The sequence below is a fragment of the Eschrichtius robustus genome, chromosome 5, assembly GCF_028021215.1.
Source record: "Eschrichtius robustus isolate mEscRob2 chromosome 5, mEscRob2.pri, whole genome shotgun sequence".
Lineage (NCBI taxonomy): Eukaryota > Metazoa > Chordata > Mammalia > Artiodactyla > Eschrichtiidae > Eschrichtius > Eschrichtius robustus.
The window spans coordinates 4,708,355-4,729,378 of NC_090828.1; the positions used below are offsets into that span (position 1 = coordinate 4,708,355).

A 21,024-nucleotide genomic window follows, 5' to 3' on the forward strand; every position below is an offset into this window, starting at 1 on the left:
TACCCACACGGCCTGTGCACCACAGAACGGCTCTGACCCTCACTCAGGTCCACCAGTGCACGCGTAACAGTCCTGGTGGGAAAGCTTCCGGGACCCCGTGGGTGGGACCGGGGGGCTGAGCGGTGCGTGATGGGCTCACATGAGCAATAAAAGCTAACTCCCTGGCTTGTCCCCAGCTCACGGCACCCTGGGTCCAGTCTCTGTCCTCCCAGGCGGGAGGTACCTTTTCCCCAGGCGACTCAGTGGACCGTCAGGTGCAGAGCTGAGTGCCGTGTCCCCAGCTGGGCTGCTCACCAAGGTCTTTGCACGAAGCCAGGCACCCAGGGTTTCTAACACAGGCGTCGTTACAGGGGTGGGGAGACCCGGGACGTCCTTCATCCAGCCCCTGACAACACCTTTAATTTCCACGAGCCAGTTCTGAGTATGAGCTTCTAGGGGATGGGCAGAGTCTCCTTATTACAAGAGTATCTGAACCAGCTCAGACATTAGCTTCCAGGCCGGTGTGGATGCCGTCCGGCACTAGGGAGGCGGGGGCGTAACCTGATTTAGGGGCGACTGTTCCCGACGGCGGGTGTGTTAAGGGGGTTTGCTCCATTCCAAAGACTCTCCAGCCCTCTCACATCTTGTTTGGTTCCTTTCTTTCATCTGCATCTCAAAAGCTGAAGGTCAGGGAATGCTCACCGACACTGAAATCTGGATGAGTCCTAATTGCACTCGGACAGGCGAGGATCTCTCTTACGCCTTGATCACGACCCTCGGGGGTCCTTCTCTACAGATGCCACAGCCAGGCCCAACACAAGACAAGCCTCAAGCCCACCTCTCTCTCATGCAGCCACCTTGCCTCTCCTTGCGCACAGCCGGCGCCTGCTGGGAGCCAGGTGTCCCGCGGTGTCTGGAAGCCAGCGATCCTGTCCTTTTAATGGGGCAGGTTCATGCTCGTACACCTGCAGCCTTTAGAGCCACCTTGGGTCTCTGCTGGGCACGCCTGCCCCAACCCTGCCCTCTCCCCGGCACCGAAGGCCTTTTTCTGGATGGGTTGAGGGCCTCAGATAAGGACACTTTTACCAAAAAGGCGCAAACCCCCAAACCAAATGCTGTCGACAAAAACAACACCTCATAAGTGAAATGCCTTAAGGAGAGCGTTTCAAGTTCATGGTCACTGCACCCTTGCTTTGGGGAGGGTGCTTGCTACACTGGTGAAACAGAAATACTTCTAAAATCTGGGCTTTAAAAAAAACCTCACAGATTAAAAACAGACTTTTTCGTTTTACAGAATCCCCTGCTGATGAAATGTCCTCTAATTTCAACTCAGACCCAAACTGAAAAAGCCAACCGGAAAAAAGTGTCAATCTATGTTTAAAAAGCAGCAGACATCCAAAATGAGACAGGGAATTTATTCATATTTTTAACAAAATCTATTTTAGGACAGCATTTCTTTTCTAAGGGGGAGAAAATCTGTGGTTTGGGGATGATCACGTCTTAGGTGGCTGAACGTCCAACGTGGAGGTGCTGACCCTGTGTGGCAACGTTTTTCTCTCTCTCAGATGTCACAGCACCTTGGGTTCCAGTGACTACTTCCTGGCAGTGATGGAACTGAAAGTCTGAGCACTGTTTCATCTACCCCAAGTGATCAGCCCACCCCGCTTCTCTCCTCCGCATAACTGGAAGGAATGTGATGTCTTGACTGAAAGGCAAGCTGATTTAGAAACGTGAATGACAAAGGACCTGTCAGCACAGGGCACAGAGCAGAGCAGGAGCAGGCCAGGTGTGTATCCGGGCCCCCTGCCCACACCTGGGGGCCCTGGCCTGGCCAGGGTGGAGCCCGCACCAAAGACCCACTGACCACAGGACAGTGGCTTCCCGAGGACAGCCACTTGGGGAATCCAAAAAAGAAACATGTCTAAATCATGGCTACAAGAGAAAAATGCAAGTCTCGATGCCAAAGGCCCTTATTTAGCTTTTTGGTGAAGGATGGGGGTGAAAATCACTCCAAGACATGACTTCACAGCGTGTGAAACCCACGTGTAAAGGGGCAGTTAGAAATAAATCATATTTCCTGGGAAAGAAAGATGTGTATCTTCAGCACGTTTCTATCTGAGCTCCTTCCTGACGGCTCTTCAGTTTGTTTGCTTGAAGGACATAAATACAGTCCAGGGGAGCTCCAGGAAAGTCGCGATGACCTTGCGGGGCACCTGACAGAGAGGATGTGAGGGAGGGAAGCAGCCCGTCCAGAGGTGACGGATTTGCTTTCCAATCATCTGTGCCTCCTGAGCAGTTTTTGAGACCTGACCCTACTTTACTCACTGAGGACCTACATTGCAGCAAGGCTTCCGAGCCCCCCAGGTGGGAATGTGGATTGCCCCCCCCCCCTTGCTTCCAGAACATTCTAAATGCAAAGAGAAAGGACTGGCGGGGTTGGAGCCACCGGGGCCCACGTCACCCGTGAGCACAGCTCAGGCCGGGGATTGGGCAGGAGCCAATGGCCACTCCCAAGGGGGAAGATGGTACCACCAAGGGCAGGCCCAGGACAAGGTCACTGTCACCCTTGAGAGGGAAGACAGCTCACTGACCGGCCACAGCAGCTCAATGAGGGACAGAGAGAGAGAGAGAGAGAGAGAGAGAGAGAGAGAGAGAGGGAGAGAGAAGGGGGCCCTGGAGCCTCAAGCCACACCCCGCCAGCTTAGGGTGCCTGCAAGAAGCTCTGGTTTTAAAGAGGAAGCAGGAAAAGGACACTCAACGGTCCCCAAACACGAGTGTGTCCAGTGGCCTCTCAGTGCCGGAGGAGGCGTCTGAAGGACGGAGGCCTTGGGATCGACAACACAGCAGAGGGTGTGGGAGAGAGAAGGGTGGTCTCGGCCAGAAGCAGCGGGAGTGAAGGGCCTGAGGGGGACACTCACCCTTCCATCCTCTAGAAAATCAAACTCAGACTCAGGCTGGAGGGTGCATGGCGGTGAGTGGGCTGACGCGACGGAGAGGGGGCAGTGCGGGCACATCCCTGGGGGAGGGGCTGCCTGGAAGCAGGGTCCTCGGAGAGCCTCGCTCCCACTGACGACCACGGGCTCAGCAGAGACAGAGGAGGGTCAGAGCCTCGACGGGAGGGGCTGGCAAGCTGGCCGCCACCGACCCCCCAGGGCACTGGCTCGGGGCAGGTTTCCCGGCTGGTGCTCTTGGCCCCGTCCCATCCACGTTCTGTTCTCCTGAGCACCCCGCCCCTGGCTGGGCATCGGGCTGGCATTTATCACACTGGTCCAAACGTCACCACACCCTGCAAGGCCACAGGGTTTCACAGCTGAGGAAGGACCCTGGGAAGCTGGATGGGACGGCAAGGCCAGGTGAACCCAGGTCTGCTCGGCCCCAGGGGTGCCTTTCTTGTTGGACTGTTGTTCCCTAGTGAAGTAGTGAGAGCTCCTTTGCAAATGTGGGGAATGAGCCTGAATGTGTTCAGGTGGCACCAAACTGGGAGGCCCGGAGCCGATGCTGGAGGCCGAGGCTGGGTCCAAGCGGACCGCATCAGGCGGCACAAAACCTCAGAGGAGGGGGCAGAAGTGCACGGCCCTGCACCGGTGCTACAAGGGCCACAGCCTGGGCTCGTGGCCCTGCAGGGAAGGTGCTGCTTTAAGGATTCCAGGCCAGAGTAATTCAGGAAGAGCTGCTTTCCTGCACCCGACAGCCCAGCGGTCAGCAAGCGCCCGCTGCCCTCACCTCCTTTCTGGGATGATTCCACATAGGGTGGGCTTCCTGGGGGACAGGAAACTGTACCTGCTTATGGGACCGAAGACTCATGGCAGTAACGTCACTCACTCACCCTCGACTGCTCATTTCCTGGGAAGACTGGAGACGGAAGGAGCCTGGGACCCTGGCTTGGTAAACCATCTGTCTGTCCACCCCAGAACTCGAGGTCCACCCAGGCACCGTCAGAATCAAGGCTCCTTTCTCCGCAGGGTTCTCTGGGCCACAAGAGAAATCCAGAGAGGTCTGCAATACACCCAGCTCACCTGTACAGGTGCCCTCACGAGTGGCCGCCTTATCACATGCCTTCCCCAGCCAGTGGGTTTCTCGTCAAGGAAAAATTCGAATTCTGAATAGAAAAGGTTACGTGGATTCTGCAGTGGTGGCTTCCTGTGTCACTGTCATGTCCCTGAACGTACACGGAAATAAACTATGAAAACTGGACCCCCTTCCTCAACTGGTTATTTCTAACACTGGCCCTGGGTCCTTGCTTCTCCGGCCTTGGTGTTAGTAAGGCTTTAAGATGGCAATGAGGGCGTTGTCAGCAAAGAAAGGACTTCTAGTTTGACACTGACATACAAACAGACGAGCCGCCGGTCACATTTATTTTAAAAGAAAACCCTTGAAACCCACTACCGCCTTTTCTCTGTTGCCAAAACTCGGGCGGGCTCGAGAAAGCAGGCTGCCCCCTGCAGCAGATCAATATCGCTAAAAATAGCAGGAGAGGGGTCGAGTTTTCTAAGGAGGAATCAATGAAGTCCCAGCGCTGGAGGGAGGGAAGGGAAGAAACCAGTCTAGCATTCAGGTCGTGAAAGGCTAAGTGAAAAAAGAAGTCATCTGGGAAAATATTATATTATAGACACATATAACAATCTGTACACACTCATATACATCCCAAAGAGAAGCCTTACAAGGAATTCCGTTTCTTTTCAAAAGAAGGCTTCACTGTGATAAAGCATTCCTACAGTGGGAATTAACTACAATGAAATAATTTAAGAATTTCGTTTATACTCTATCTGCGTTCACTACATAACGTCTACGCTAACGGGGAGGCCAATGCGCGTGGCTGGATTAGAAGAGTAATGCGTTCTTCAAAAACAGGAAGGACTTTCTTTTTTCCTCTATTCACATTTAAAATAACCACACAGCGATGAAACAGAATTAAAAATCAGGTGGAGGGATTATGGACCTGTTGTCAAGGCTCCCAGGCTGGAGGCTTCCGCACCTGTTATCCTGGGAAACCGCCGAGTTTCACTGAGCTGCATCAAGCTTAGAAATGCCCATGAAACACTGACCCAGGTAGAAACTGTGTAAAGCTTTATTTTTTCCCCACCTACTTTAATTTTTTTTAAAAAAGTGAAAGAAGAGGAAAAACTCTTACAAAATAGAAGCTTTAATATACGAGAGCAAGGAACTTCCCCGGAGGCGGCAGGGTTAACGTGGCCCTATGTTTCTGTGCTACATCAGTCCCATGCCATCCTTCAAGGTGACGCCCTCTCCCCCGTCATACTGCCAGAGGGCTCAAGGCACAGTTGCCCCCTTTTCTTTTTCACCTAAGGTGTCACGATCTGGTTTACTATGTTTGGCCACCACGTTGAAGGTGGCCGAAGTCTGAAGCAGCCAGAAACCATGACGACGGCAAATTGGGTGATGTACTAAAATGACGGGCCTGGCCACCAGGCAAAAAAAAAAAAAAGTCTCAGGGCGTTTCATGAGTCAGTCTGTGCTCCCAAATCGGCAGCGGCGGTCAGGATGGACCTCTGCAAAGCGCCCGGGTCTGGGATTTGGAAAGTCACCCCCCGCGTTGCCACAGCCTGTTCCTCTGGGTGGGCAAAAGTAGGGTCAGATCTAAATCGTGCTTTCCAGTAACAAGGAATCACATGCCTCTTTCCCCCTCTAATATGCTTTTATCCCCCCCTTTCTTGATTTTAATAAGCAAATTGTACCACCATCTTATTCTGATATGCTCCTTTTTAGAAGCTGTATATCACATTAATGGAAGTGTTTACTGCTGGGAATATTTCCCGTGTACAATGATCTGTAACCCTCTTATCTCAACTAGTTGCATATTATTAGTTCACATCCAGTTCAATTTATAAATTAACAGAGGTGCCATTTGTCTGTACAGAAATCAATGCATATTTATGAACTTCTTTTATTCAAATAGATTTTCAACACATCTCATCTAAAGACAGAATACAGAAGCCTGTTTGACTTGGGCAACACGGCCCCAGAGTGACTGAGACCCAAGACACCCACCTTGGCAAAAGGACACAAACTATCTCTCAGGTTTGGGCAAAAACAGCCTTTTATGCATTTACTTAGTTCACTAAATGTGCTCAAAATGCTGTTGTTAGCTGAATTCGTGATTTCCTTTTGAACTTCCAAGTCACTCTTATTTATTTTTTCCGTTTTGTTTTTGTGCCAAGGAGACTGCAGTCAAATAATACTCGGCAACTGATTTCCTCTCTTTGGACTGAAAAATTAAACAGATACTAAATTATGACAGTGAATTTAGAAAGGAGGGCTCCAAGGGCTTGAAAGAACATGTCTGGGATAATATGATGCTTCTAAGAGTATTGCAATCACATCGTGGCAATCATCAGAGCGTGCTGTGTAACTACCTCCTTGGCTAATATGCTTTCTTCTCGGTGATGACTAATCATGTTCTATTAAACAGCGGTAATGCTGGAAGAACTCAACTATACGAGTGTAATGAAGCCAGTATTCTCCCTGGACAGATTAGCTACAACTGATTTGACACATACCATCATAGGGGCTTCAAACCTGACAAACTCTGCTTGCTTCTGATTTATGCCGTCAAGCTCCTCGGAGAAGAGATGAAACCCAAGTGTTCCGTCTGGTAGAGGTGAAATGTACTGATGTGCTGAACTGCCAGTTAAGGAGAGTTACCCCTTCTCCTGGCTGCGCGCCTCCCCTCCCCCATGTCCCGCCCCTTGTGCCACGCTCTGTCTCCCGGCCACCGGAGGGACCAGGACCAGGGTCCGGCGCCGTGTGCTACTATCAACGAACCCAGGCCCGCCGGTCGCTCCTGTGTGTTGATCAGGGGAGTTTATGCAAAGGAATCAATGCTGCAGCCTCTGGGCCTCCTCTTCACCCCTTGAGGACCCATCCGGGTTTTGTGATTTCGCTTGGCGTGAGGGGGGGCGGAGGCGTGGGGGGTTGGCTGGGGACCACCAGGAGGAGTGAGGGGACGCGACGGGACTCACGTGGCGTGATCCCTGAGGGCGCGCGGGAGGCTGCGGGCACCGCCGGTCCTCAGATGATGGTGGGCACCCTCCCGCCGGTGTTGTTCCGGTTATTGTTCTTCCTGGACAGGTTGGGGGTGGCCATGAGCACGAAGCGCTCGTCGGGGCAGCCGTACTGCAGCAGGACGTCGGCGCACTCCTGGCTGGAGGCCTGCCGCGCGTAGGCCAGCGCCGTGTTCCCATGCGCGTCGCGGGCCATCACGTCCACCCCGTACTGCGGAGGCAACAGAACCGCGTTAGGCTCACGGGAGGGAGGGGACAGGGCGCCTTGTTCAACCCCGCAGGCAGCTGGGGCAGATGCGGACCCCGGGACGCGCTACCGGGAACCCGCGGGGGAGACCAGCGTCCAGTGTCCCTGCCCCCGTCCCCCTTACCCCCGCCAGGTGTATTCTTTTCAGAAAAGAATGTGCTGTTTGCATCGAAAAGCCCCTCCCCTGTGCAATAGAAACGGACCAAGGATAACTCTAGTTTTGCTATTTCTATTTTGACTTTCCAATTATAAACACAAAAAACGATCACTCTTTTGATCTCACAGGCGATTCATTTTCATTGTAGGAAATACATAGGTAATACATAAGAGCACAAGAAGAAAAAAATCACGTATAATCTCGCTATTCAGAGATAATCTTGGTTAATCTTTCAGCGGATTTCCTTCTAATGGTTTTTCTTTGAATCTAAACGCATATATGAATAACTGAGATAAAACTTGCACAAATAATTGGTATCTTTTTTTTTTTTTTTTTTACTGAACTTGGTGCTCTGATCATTTTCTCAGATCATTAAAAGTTATTCAAAAGCATGACATATAATAGCCATAGAATATTCCTCCGTATGAACGTAACTCAGTTACTCTGTCCTCGGTAGCTACACATTGTGTTTTATATTTTTTTATTATTTTTTTAAAAATTATTTATTTATTTATTTTGGCTGCGTCGGGTCTTCGTTGTGGCACGCAGGATCTTTTTTTTTTTTTGGGGGTTGCAGCATGAGGACTCTTAGTTGTGGCATGAATGTGGGGATAGAATCCTGACCAGGGATTGAACCCAGGCCCCCTGCATTGGGAGTGCGGAGTCTCACCCACTGGACCACCAGGAAGTCCCTACACGTAGTGTTTTAAAGTTGTCCTTGGTCTAAATAGTGCTGTGGTGTACATCCTCGCATTGACTCTTTCTCAGGATCTCTGACTGTCAGAGTGATGACTAGAGGGGGTAACACGAGATTAAATTACACAAATATGTTTAAGCTTCTGGCTCTCGAGAAAGGGTGGACCGATGTCCACTTCTTCCACCACCATGGATGGGAGTCTCATCTCTCGTCTTCAGGAAGCATTAGCATTAAAGGAACTCTTGGCCAATTTGAGGGGGAAAGATGGCATGCAATTTGTTAATGGAACTAACTGTGTTCCCCCAAACTTTATATGTTGAAGTCCCAACATAGGAATGTGCCTGTATTTGGAGATAGGGCCTTTAAAGAGGTAATTAAGGTTAACTGAGGTCATGTGGGTGGGGCCCTAATCGAGTATGACCTGTGTCCTTATAAGAAGAGAAAAAGACAGCAGGGACGCATGTGCACACAGAGGAAAGGCCCTGTGAAGACACAGAGAGAAGTCTGCAAGCCAAGGAGAGAGGCCTCAGGGAAAAAAGACCCTGCCCTCACCTTGACCTTGGACTTGGACTTCTGGCCTCCAGAACTGTGAGAAAATAAATTTCTGTTGTTTAAGCCCCCGAGTCTGTAGTGTTTCGTCAGGGCAGCCCCAGCAGACTCATATGCAACTGCTAACATGAAGCTGAACACTGAGTGATTCTGATATCTGTGTATCTAATTCTCCCATCACACCCATCCCAAGAGTCAGGTAAAAATATGTAGAAACTGGCATCGTTCTCAGCTGTGCTGGACAGACCCATCGCCTGCCCCTGGGGTTGGGAACAGAAGAGCCCCCAGCAGGTGACCCACCTCTGCACAGTGTCCCACTACTGGTGAGCACACACCTCCCCTCCCTACCCAGGACCCTCTCAATGGGCAGCTTTCTGCCACCCTTCGAATGGGGACCTGCTGTGGCCGAGGACCCCAAAGGCATGCAGGCAGCGGCCAGGCAGGGGGTGTGGGCTTCTCAGAAGCAGCTCCTGGCTGGCACTGTCATTTTCTCCCTTTCTTCTCCCCATTCAAGCTGCGTGGCAAATGCTTCAATAGAGATTAAAAAGATAACTTTCCCCAGTGGAAATTAATCGGAAGAGTCCAGAAGAAGCCCTTTGACAAACTCCGATCACATCAAATCTCAAAGTCTAGGGTCCAGCATTTTTGTGTTATGTGAACGAAAAATCCAAAGGTGTGGCAACGGGAAAACCCCATAAACCGTTCAGTTTATATCCTCTCTCTCCCCCCCTTCCCCACAAAACGATGATGGGAGTCTTTTGTCAAAGCAACAAGAGCGACATCACCAACTATGCTTGACCCAAGGCGGGGGGTCATCCCAAAGATGAACTCGGCAGAAACGCTAGCAAATGCTGTGCAAAGTGGACCACTGTGCCCGCGTAAGGAGACTTCATTCCTCCCTTTTAAACTGGTGCTCTGTGTGTGCCCTCACACAGCTGGGCTGAAAGGGAGCCCCCCACCCCAAATCCTAAATTCCCTATTACTAATGCTTCCCACTTCCAGGCGGGCAACGACAGCCTTCTCCCAGAATGATGCCCGCGGAGCAGCGCTAAGTGCCCGCCGCGACCCGGCTCCCAGCCGAGGGCACGTGGGCGACCTACCCAGATGAGGAGCTGGGCCAGGACCACATTGCCCTTCCGGCAGGCCAGGTGCAGTGCCGTGCGGCCGTCCCCCTCCCCGCAGGTCTCGTTCACTTCGTCCCGGGAGCCATGCGCCAGCAGCAAGATGACCATCCGCAGGTCCTCGTCGGCGGTGGCCCGCAGCAGGTGCTGGCCCAGGGACAGCTCCGTGCACGACAGCGGGGCCAGGAAGAGCTTCTGCTCGTACTTGGCCCGGATCCACCGCTCCTTCTCTTCCCTGCAAGAGTCACCAGACAGGCGAGGTCACGATCGCACGGGAGAACCGAGGCTGCACCCCTCTGCCCAGCGACCACCGTGTGGTGCGTGGTCCGGAGGCGTCCAGGGGGCGGTGACAAGTGTCTTCACCCGGCACCAGGAAGCCCCCCTCCGGGGAAAGGCTTCCCTACAGTGTACAAAGTGGGTCCCCACCAGGAGCACCACCTGGGCACCTGTTGGAGATGCAGGTTCTCAGGCCCCGTCCCAGCCCCCAGAATCAGAACCCCTGGGATGTGTTTTAACCAGCCCTGCAGGGGATTCTGACGCCCTAAGGTGTGAGAACCAGGGATCGGCCTTGAGCTCTCATGGGATTTCTTGTGCTTTTTGTGGCCCCAGAAGAATCACCCTGCTGCCCGGGGTCCCGCCCAACGCAGGATGGATGCCACAGGCCCGGAGGCCCGATCCACTTTAAGCAGCCACAGTCAGAGCCAGGATTACAGACCACGTGGCTGGAGTCCAGGGGGCAGGGTGGCCGGCGGGCTCTCCCACCTGGTGTGACCTCGAGGGCTTAGTTCTCAACCTCATCGGCCGGGGAGGGGGTGTGTGTGAGCTCGGGGGTCTTATACACACTCCCGTAGAAGAAAATGTTGCTACAGACCACATATGAAAAGGCAGCGAATCCAATGGGGAAAAGAGATGCCAGCGAAGCTCGTGACCCTGCTCGGCTCTGTTAGCTCTCGGGATACCTGGGGGAGCCGCGGTGAGGGCGTCAACAACTCCTTCAACACAAAGAGCAGCCGGGTGGGTTTTCGAGGGAAAGTGGGCTGGGGCCCAGCCTCGGAGGCCAGGCAGGTGGGTTAGGGTGCAGAGGGCAGGAGGACATGGGGAGGGAAGGTGTGAGGCACGATGAGCATGGCAGCTGGTGCCCCTCCCCCAGGAGCATGACCCCAGCGGGGTGGGAGTGACAACAGGCCCCCTCTCTGGGGCCCAAAGAGGACAGGATGTTGCCTGACACATCTGGAAGGAGGGCTGGGGAAGGGAGGAGGGGGCAGGATGGGAAGAGGAGCTGAAGAAAGAGAGCAGAAGAAACCAACAGCAAGGTGTGTTCATATTGACCGGAAGGAGAAGACCCCGGACCGTCTACTCCTGCACTTGGGCCGCTAATGGTGGATTTGGGTGTTGCCTCTTCTAATAAAGGTGAAAACCACTGAAAACAACTCAGTAATCCTCAAGACTGCAGCACTGCTGGGGGAAAAAAAGTGTGGGGGGGAAATGCAAAAGACAGAAGTGAGATTTCACAAGTAGCTCTTGAAATGAGAGAGTCTGGGAACAGAATGAGGCCGGGGCAGCGAGGGAGGTAGGGGGAGTGGGGTGGGGGAACTTAGGCCGGACAGATGCTTTTTTTTTTTTTTTTTTGATGTGGACAATTTTTTTAAAGTCTTTATTGAATTTGTTACAATATTGCTTCTGTTTTATGGCCGCGAGGCATGTGGGATCCTAGCTCCCCCACCAGGGACTGAACCTGCACCCCCTGCAGTGGAAGGCAAAGCCTTAACCACTGGGACCGCCAGGGAAGTCCCCGGACGGATGCTCTTTGATGAGGCTGATGAAAGAAGAAACAGAAGCCCTAGAGATAAGAAGTGACTGTAATCACCCCCAGAGACGTCCATATACACTGATCCACAATTGCCCTCTCCTAAAACTCAGCGTTTTCTCCGGGGGAGTCAGGAGGGTACATAGCTACAAACCACACAGAGGAATCACCTGGGGCCTCCGCTAGACTGGAGAAAGAACACTCGTTACCCCGTGACATTTTTCCTTTCCAAGTACAGAATAAAGGCCCTGTTTACACCTTTTACCCGTGTTTACATTGCTCCTGGTGATCTAGTGTCGGGTTAGCCCTAATCTGTTTCTAAATACTTAGGCAAACATTTTCTTCCAGGAGTAAATCTGGATTAGTTTTGCTTCACTTCCTGGTCCATACGAGGGACCCCCGAGCGACCCCCCGACCCTTTTCATTAGGCGATTTCCAGGACAAGCACGTGGCTGCAGCCGAGAACTCACACCAGCGCCCGCAGCTCGGAGGCCGGCTGCACACCATCCCTGACTTGGGCCAAAACACAAGCACAAAAGCGCCGGCAACACCTTGGAACTACCGGAAGAGGTGAAAGACAAAAAAACCCCAGGACGGGCCGTGCTTTTCGTGTTACTTAAAAACCTTATTTAAAATGTATTAAACATATGTTGATGCATTTCATAAATCGCCGAAGAGCAAAACATGAATTAAATGAAAAGGGACGGTAGTGGGGGAGATAACAGCCAGATTTTCAAGTTCCAATCTGCTAATTCTCATTTTTTGGTAGGCATTAAAATCAGACCTCTTTTACTCTGCTCCGGTTGATTTTAATACTCATTGCCAAGTCATTCAGGGATAAACCAGAGGACGGAACACGGTAGCCATAGTCCTAACTGCAATTATTCCATTTTTAAAAAAATATTCGAAGACCCCAGCCAAGGAACGAGGTCAGACCCCCCAGCTTCTAGCTCCTCTCCCGTGGTCAGTGTGTTCTCTTGGGGAACGCCCCACCCCAAGCTCACCTGAATTCACTGAACTCGACACGTGTCTGAATGATGAGTGCATTTAAGCTGTTCTTTGCTTTTAAAAATCAGTGTCGTTCGCAATACGTAATAAAGGCGGGTCCAGGTATCGTGAGGCTGAAAACACATACCATTTGGGGAGACTTCTTTAAGAGGAAGACTCTGAGATTATGTATGTCAAATGCGGAACAGGGAGAAGGGCCTGGGGCTTGGGCTTCCTTGGCTTGGAGCGGCGTGATGATTATTTGTGAGGGTTTCAGAACCTCCAACAACTCAAATACAGAAAACAGGCTTGGTACTGGGAACCGTCCCCAAGCGATGCTGCAAGGAGACAAAACCAGTGAAAGCCTCTAGGCAGCCTTCTCGTTGGGGTCCACCTCTCCCAGCCCCACGTCCACATGGCCCCTCACCTCCACCAAGGGCGCCCCCAGATCTGTTCAGTGCATGGTTTTTATTACCTGACAGGACCACAGCTCTTCACCAAAACTTCGTGTGTTATTTAAAAATAAGCATTCGATGCCGGCTTCTGGGTCCTGCAGGACGGTGATGTTTCGGTGTTTTGTTTTGTTTTTTTCAGACACCAGGAGGCCGGAGAGCAAAGGCAGGCAGACCACTGGGCCTTGAGTCTGTGTCAGGCGTGCTGCTTCTCCACAGCTGAAATCCAGCTGGAAGGAACAGGGGATTCGGGAACGTTTCCGTTTTGTGGGAGCTAATTCAGCAACCCCCATGCGTGCATCAGCACTTAATATTAGTTACAGCCTATGTCCTGTGGTCAGTGTCCACGCTAACAAACGAGGAGGAAAGCTTAATTCTGCATGCTTCCTGCAGCGGCCAGAGGGAGGGAGAAGAGAATCCACATTGAGCTAAAAGGCTGCGGTTTTCGGCCTTGGAGAGGCTGGCGTTTATGTGCTTGCTTTGTTCTTCTTTGTGGTGCAGACTTTTGCAACTTCAGTCACTGCTTGGGGCCTCGTTTCCTCACCTGTAAAACGGGCACAGTGACGTCTACAGCAGGCAAGGTGGCTTTGGAATTTGAAGTCATGTGTTCGGATGATGTGCTGGCCGTGCACAGTGGTCACCTGACAAATGGCAGCCGTGGGTGTCGTGATGCTTGAAGAGAATAACATCTCTCAAGATTCGCACTGCTGTCATGCACACAAGCGCTCCCCATGGGGGTGGCGCAGGTGACGAGGTGGTGTTGGTGGCAGGGGGGTGGGGCCTGACACTCCCGCTGGGTGGGCGAGGGGACCCTGGCCAGAGGCCTTGGCAAACCCATGGGTGTCCTGTGGGGCTCCCCCTCCAGGGTGCAGAAGGACCTGACACATTGGGGTGAGGAGCGCCCAGCAAATTCAAACGACCCCATAGCTGTCAGGACCACTGGGGCCAAGTCTGGTTGGCCTCTGCCCGTGGCCTTGAGGCATCTAAAGCCTTCCTGGATGTTATGGACTGAACTGTGCCCCCCCTCCCCCCAAATTCATGTGCTGAAGCCCTACCCCACCCAATGTGACTGTATTTGAAGACAGAGCATTTAGGAAGTAATTGAGGTTGACTGAGGTCACGGTCCTGGTCCGTATAAGAAGGGGAAGAGACAGCTGGGACCTCTTTCTCCTCGTGCACAGAGGAGGGGACACAGCCGGTAGGTGGGTCTGCAGGCCAGGAAGAGGCCTCAACAGAAACCAACCCTGCCGACACCCTGACCTTGGACTTTCAGCCTCCGGAGCTGTGAGAAAATAACTTCTATTATTTAACCCCTCCACCTCCTCTACCCCCGTCTATGGTACTTTGTTATGGCAGCTGGTCTGACCAATACACTGGACAGCCACATGGTCCACCGTTTCCACTTGGTTTCTGTGCCAACAGTTACCGTGTGAAAGATGGATACTCTGACAATGATTCCTTTTCTGCGAGAATATTCTGTCTAAAACCATTCGCCCCAAGAAATCATGATGCCAAAGCACAGATACCCTAATGGTGACTCTGACGTCCCAATCTTGCTTCTGGGATTCCCGGCTTGTCTCGGCCCAGCCTTTCTTTTTCCCCAAGGAAGGCCAGTTCAAGAGCAGCGTAGCTGGCAGTAGATCACCTCACCTCATTCCAGTCCCCTGGAGGCCCGCGGCTCACAGCCTCCGTTGGCTAATGAGCTAAAAAATGAATTATTGGCACGGCCGGCCATCAGCAGAAAGGAGGAGGCCCGGCTCCTCATTTGAGCCCTGTGCTGACACACCTTTAAATAAATCAACTGCACGGGACCAGGGAAAATGAGAGAACGGGCCACTAATCAGAAGAAAGACACCAACCCAATCCCCCCAAAGAGAAAGACAGGATACACTCGAAGGCACAATAGTAAATATTTTCTCTCCTTCTTGCCTAAGATGAAACCCTTTCTAGGTAGCCGTCCATGCTCTCTGGGCCCAGGAGACCGCCTGGGGTGTGAGCCTGGGGCCCAGGTCTCGGAAGCCGTGAGTCCAGGGTCCTGTGGGGTCTGCCGGGCTCAGCTGGTCTGCTAGGCCTGCAGCCGGACAGATGAGGCTTTGCCGCACTTGACCTTGAAGGGTGTTGACTCGGCCAAGGCTCCACCAAAGGTGATCCCTGGGGCAGATCTCACCTGCAACCCGCAGATTTAGTGCCTGCCAAATGGAATCAGCTGCCAGTACCAGTAAATACTGCGAGGCCCCACTGAGGAGGTGCCGCCTGCAAGCCGCAGGAGCGCTTACTGTGATGGTGCTGCTGGTGACGGTGACGATGGTGACAACAGGGACCGGCTTTGTTGACGATTCCTGACCCCGGAACACCCTCCATGTTCTCACGAGTGACCTACATGTCGAATGCTGAACACCATGCATGTGTGACAGCAGAACTGTGGCCGTGTTTTGGGAAATCATGACATAAAGGAAAGGCTTCAGGAAAAGAGATGGGTCATTTTTTTTTTTTTTTTTAAAGTAAGTGATACCTTATTTTTATTAATTAATTAATTAATTTATTTTTGGCTGTGTTGGGTCTTCGTTTCTGTGCTAGGGCTATCTCTAGTTGCGGCGAGCGGGGGCCACTCTTCATCGCGGTGCGCGGGTCTCTCACTGTCGCGGCCTCTCTTGTTGCGGAGCACGGGCTCCAGACACGCAGGCTCGGTAGTTGTGGCTCACGGGCCTAGTTGCTCCGCGGCATGTGGGATCTTCCCAGGGCAGGGCTCGAACCCGTGTCCCCTGCATTGGCAGGCAGCGTCTCAACCACTGCGCCACCAGGGAAGCCCCGATGGGTCATTTTTGTGGCAAGCTTCAGAAGATGGGGAAAAGGGTGGAGTCTGGAATTGACGGACACGGCTTTTCCTTTTTTGAATTAGGACGGCCGGATGCCAAGACCTGAGGAATCCCACACCATCCATGCTGACAGGGCTGTGGATGGACGCGGCCCCAGCTGGGGACTGAGGATCAGGCCCCCAGACGGCGCTGGGCTTCAAGACCGGCCTGTGGACCGGCTGCAGCTCCTCTCTGGAGAAGGATGGATGTTGGGCTCTCCCAGCCCGTGGGGGCCGGACGGAGAGGGCGGGAGGGCTTTCTAGTCCACGCGTGCCTGAATGTGAGCGAGGCTGACTCTGGTCCCCTCCCGTCCACTGCGGTGTCAGCAGCTCCCGGGGCCGATTAACATAAACCAGGTGGCGCTCACACGTCGAGGACGGCTAGCTCAGACCATGACAGAATCAAGGTTAGTGTCGAGAAGAGAAGATGAGGGGTCAGAAATGAGCATTTACGTTTGCAGAAGAAAACGTGGGAGTTCAGGGTTGTGGGGAAGTAGAGCTTCATTCCAATCTCTGTGGCCACGACCCACGTGTGGGCTGGGCTGGGTTCCATCGTGAGTCCCGGGGGCCAGTCCTGGGGCGAGGGCCGCTGTGCCAGGCGCTGGAAGACCACTGTGGTGCTCAGCTCTGGGGAGACACGTGGGTCAGTGGCGAGCCAGGTGAGGTCCGCGGGCATCCAGGAGCCAAGGATGCCACTGGGGCAAGACCAGCCACGTGACAGCACTGTACCTGATTACAGTGGGGACAAAGACAGCAACCCATTGTGAGGGTTCATCTGCCCTCAAGTAACTGAAGGGTGTCACGGGAAGGGTTGGGTGTCCCCAGCACTTCAGCCTGCCTGATACGGGGACCAGTGCCTTCTTAGCCCAGTGAGCAGAAAAGCCACAGAGGGATGCCTTGGCCATGTGAATTGACTGGGATGTTGTCCTCAACAATGTTTGCTGTTTTTTTGGGGGGGGGGGGGCGTTTTTAGGTATTTTTCTTTCTTTTTGTTTTTTCAAAATTTTTATTGGAGTATAGTTGATTTACAGTGTTGTGTTAGTTTCAGGTGTATAGCACAGTGAATCCATTATGCATATACCCATATCCACTCTTTTTTAGATTCTTATCCCATACAGGTCATTACAGAGTACTGAGTAGAGTTCCCTGTGCTATATAGTAGGTCCTTATTAGTTATCTGTTTTATATATAGTCCTGTGTATATGTCAATCTTTGTTTGCAGTTTTTTTTAAAAAATAATTCTTTATTTATTTTATTTTTTTGGCTGTGTTGGGCCTTCGTTTCTGTGCGAGGGCTTTCTCCAGTTGCGGCAAGCGGGGGCCACTCTTCATCGCGGTGCGCGGGCCTCTCACTATCGCAGCCTCTCTTGTTGCGGAGCACAGGCTCCAGACGCGCAGGCTCAGTAGTTGTGGCTCACAGGCCTAGTTGCTCCGTGGCATGTGGGATCTTCCCAGGGCAGGGCTCGAACCCGTGTCCCCTGCATTGGCAGGCAGACTCTCAACCACTGCACCACCAGGGAAGCCCTGTTTGCAGTTTTATAGTAAACTTTAAGCCTGTCTCATCCTTCCTTGACCTTTACTTACCATTCGGCATGAGCCAAGCAATGGGCATGCGGTGATCGACCATGGACAGGTCGCTGGTAAAATAGCTGGACTCCGTTACACACACTAGGAAAATCCCCAGTAGCTTCAGAGCTAAGGTTTATTAAGTCCTTCTGATGTGTTAGCCGCTGGGCCGAGTAATTATCTGGTTTCATTCTGACAACACCTGGTGGCGTAGGTCCTGCCATCACTCCCCCACATTTTAGAAGGTGAAGACGGTCTTGCTGGGTCCCCGACCCGTGACGGCCGAGCGACTGTCCCCAGTGGTCACTGCCTGAGCTCTTCCTCCGGGCTCTGCCACCTCCCGAATAAGGAAACTTGATCCCATCTGGAAGGGCATCGCCTGGGTTGTGGGATTCCAGCTGAGTCCCCAGCACTCCGCCCGCCCGTTCTCTTCAACCATCTCACCACGTGGTGATGGGTCAAGTGTGCGTCGCTTTGGAGAATCTAGAGCTGTACCACCCCGGGGGCAGCATGAGCCACGCACAGGTGTTTAAATTAATCCAGATAAAACAACAAGTCCCGCTCCTTTAGACACGTCACATAGGTAAAGTACTCAGTGGCGCCAGGGCTGGCGGCGGCTGCCTCAGGCAGTGCAGATGATCTAGAGCGTCTCTATGACTGGATCTAGAACTTCTCCATCCTTGCAGAGGATAGTGCTGATCTAGACAACCTGTCAAGATCAGCAGGAGGGAGGGTTTTTCTCTCCCATTGTTTTTCTTACCAAAATTATTTGGGAATAACAATAAATGCAGAATGAAGAGAAAGGAAATCACCAACGTGTGTGGGGGAGACTGAGTGGAACGGAAGCCAGTGCAGATGCCAGCGCTCAGGACAGCAGCCTCTCTAGCAGCCGGGTCCCGGGGGACACCTGTCCCCGTTGGTGGCCATGACGTCACTGGAGCACCGCAAATGTGTGCTGTCAGCAAGGAGCAAAGGGCAGGGCGGGTCTCACAGACCCTTCGGGAAAGCTGAGGCTGAGTTGGAGCCGCACGAGACCGGGGCCACCCCCCTTAGAGAAACGCCATCTTGATGTGTCGGTGGCCCCTCCTCTGTCCACTGGAGGGCCACAAGGATGCAGCCACACTCGGCTGCCACCAGCTGTGTTTGGGGTCTGGCAGGGAGGGCCCAGCAGGCGACCAAGGGTAACAAGGTTAATGCGCTGGATTCCCAGCAAAGACCATTTTAGCAAATAACCACAAAGCTTCTGACTGGCTTTCAGCACTGTTCTGTGGTCGCCAGGAGCAGACCCGGGAGCCGTGACCAGACGTTCCCTGGGTCCTCAAGGGGCCCATCGTGGAGGCAGGATGGACGATATTTTGGGGTGACGTGAGGAGTGGTCAGCCTTTCCATCTCCACAAACGAGGCTTTCTCTGGGTAAGACACTGGGCAGGAATGGCCTTTCCCAAAAGCTCCCTCAGTGTCAAGTCTAATGTGTTCATTTTGATGGGAGATCCTCCTCCCAAATGTTACAAGGCCAAGAGCTTTTTGGGTGCTATTCACACTGCTTCTTCCAGAAACATCTTTTTTCTTTCCCCCTCAGGGGGTGGGAAAGGATTTTTCAATAGTGACTTTATTTATTTATTTGGCCGCCCCGCGCGGCATGTGGGATCTTAGTTCCCTGACCAGGGATCGCACCCGCGCCCCCTGCATTGGAAGCGTGGAGCCTTAAGCACTGGACCTCTAGGGAAGTCTCTCAACAGTGATTTCAAAGGAGATTTTGTAGCAAAGTATACCGGAGTGGAGGAATGTCCTCAGGGATGAGGAGGAGAAACTGGAGGAGACCTGCACGGCTTTAAATGGTGACCCAAGAGGCCAGGAAGAGGAAAGAAAGCGCTAGCTAGCAGCAAGGAATTTCCCAAGTGTCTTTCGGCCTCAAGCAAAACAGGAACTGGGAGGGGAGGCATGGTAGAGGGGGCTGGAACAATATGTTAGGAAAACAGAGGGGCTTCCTCTCTCTGCAGGGGAAGACCCCGGCCCACTGCGAGCCCCGGCACGCATGCTTTCTCCCCCGGCCGCGTTGCCAAGGGGGCCGGCCTCGGGATGGGGGAGGGCAGCCAACAAAGACTGATGGCTATTTATTCCTTAATTACCAAAAGCTTTTAAGGAACTGGCCACTGTAAATCCCACATGCAGAGAGCAGGAGGCAATGAACAAGGATTTATGCTCACGGGGCAAAGACAAAATAAACATCCTGCCTGACTCCGGATCAATATTATGAGTGTTTTTGCCAACCTGCAGGGTGCTTTATGAGCTCGGAGGAACAGAACAGGATCATTATTAATTAAATAAAGTCAACTGCATTAGGCTTATTACTTCGGCGAGTCACAGTGAAGTGTGCCAGGTAGCAGGGGCTGGGGGCGGGTGGGCAGATTCCGGCCCCGGCAGCCCAGGAGCGAGTCTGTGCTCAGGTGGAGGCCCCGCGCCGTCCCAGAAGGTGAGGGTAAGGGCGCTGGTCTCCCCCCACACCTTAGTCCGAGGTCCCGGTGGAGGCCTGGGGCCCGCGTGGCTTTGTTGTCATGAGCACCGGGCATCTCCCAGCACCTGCCTGTTTGGAACCTGACCGGGCTGAGTGGGAATATATCCCAGGATACAAGCAGCGACGCAAATGCAACATCAACCCCTCTAAAGATCTGAGGCAACCTAGGAGGATTTTGCTTCGGAACCTCAAAGCAGGAATAAAGGAGATGTCAGGCTGGGTCACCGGCTCGCGCTGGCCTGGACGTGAGGAGGCATTAGACGAATTAATGCGCAAAACCCGGCTCAAGTTCCACAACCTGTTAGGTGTCTGCGATGTGCCGGTGCTCGCAGGGAAAAAGAGACCTGGGCCTTTCGGGGAGCGGGGCTGCACTCATCCTCTCCGCGACCTCGGTTTCCCCTCTGGAGAGGCTGAAGGTTCTGAAGTTCGAGGCCCCCCAGAGCCTCCACTTGGGAGGTAAATGATGGATGGAAGGTGCTCGCTGCCCCCCTGGGACTGGGTGAGCCCCGCACAGTTGGGCCAGACATCTCCCCACTTACCGGGTCTGTGCAACGGAACGCCTCCGCTGAGCTTTCCGTCCGGACAAGTACATCTGTACATCGAGTAGCACCGAGGGCAGCCACTGACTCATAGCTTTCAACCACCTTGTCTGGGACCAGCTCAACCTCGGGCCACTCCCAGACGAGGCAGAGATGCAGCCGAGGGGTCTCTCCAGCGGATGCTGTCCTGCTGCCACCAGCACCGTGACCCCCAGAGGTGGCACCACTGCCCCGGTGAGCAGCCCGGAGAGTCTCCCTCACCCACTGGCCTGCTGCGAGCGCCCTGCACTGCTTTCTCAGGCTCCGCTCATGGGAAATTCATTCCAGAGTGAAAGAACCTGCTGCATTTGTTTGCTGGTCCCTGGAATCACAGCCCCCAGAGCCCACCCGTGTCAACCCTGTAACTGTCCACTCAGGAGGCCACCAGGTTAGAAAAGGTGGGTATGGGTCAAGGGGAGGCAGGGCAGGGGTGGAGGGCTGTCTTCAGGGTGCAACGGACAGAGCTGGGGGCAGTGGACAGGGAACCCAGAGGC

The 21,024-nt window shown here is 53.2% G+C and overlaps 1 protein-coding gene across 2 annotated transcripts in view; it reads right to left on the bottom strand.

Annotated features, from left to right (window-relative positions):
• Positions 1-5,104: 5,104 nt before the first annotated feature.
• Positions 5,105-21,024, bottom strand: part of AGAP1 (ArfGAP with GTPase domain, ankyrin repeat and PH domain 1) — a 543,380-nt gene continuing 527,460 nt past the window's right edge. For both annotated transcript variants that reach the window (XM_068544179.1, XM_068544178.1), the window contains 2 exons: positions 9,752-10,007; positions 5,105-7,212 (listed from right to left, as the gene is read on the bottom strand). In XM_068544179.1, the coding sequence (XP_068400280.1) occupies positions 7,009-7,212; positions 9,752-10,007 (460 nt within the window). In that variant the 3' untranslated portion in view covers positions 5,105-7,008. The remainder of the gene's footprint in view (positions 7,213-9,751; positions 10,008-21,024) is intronic.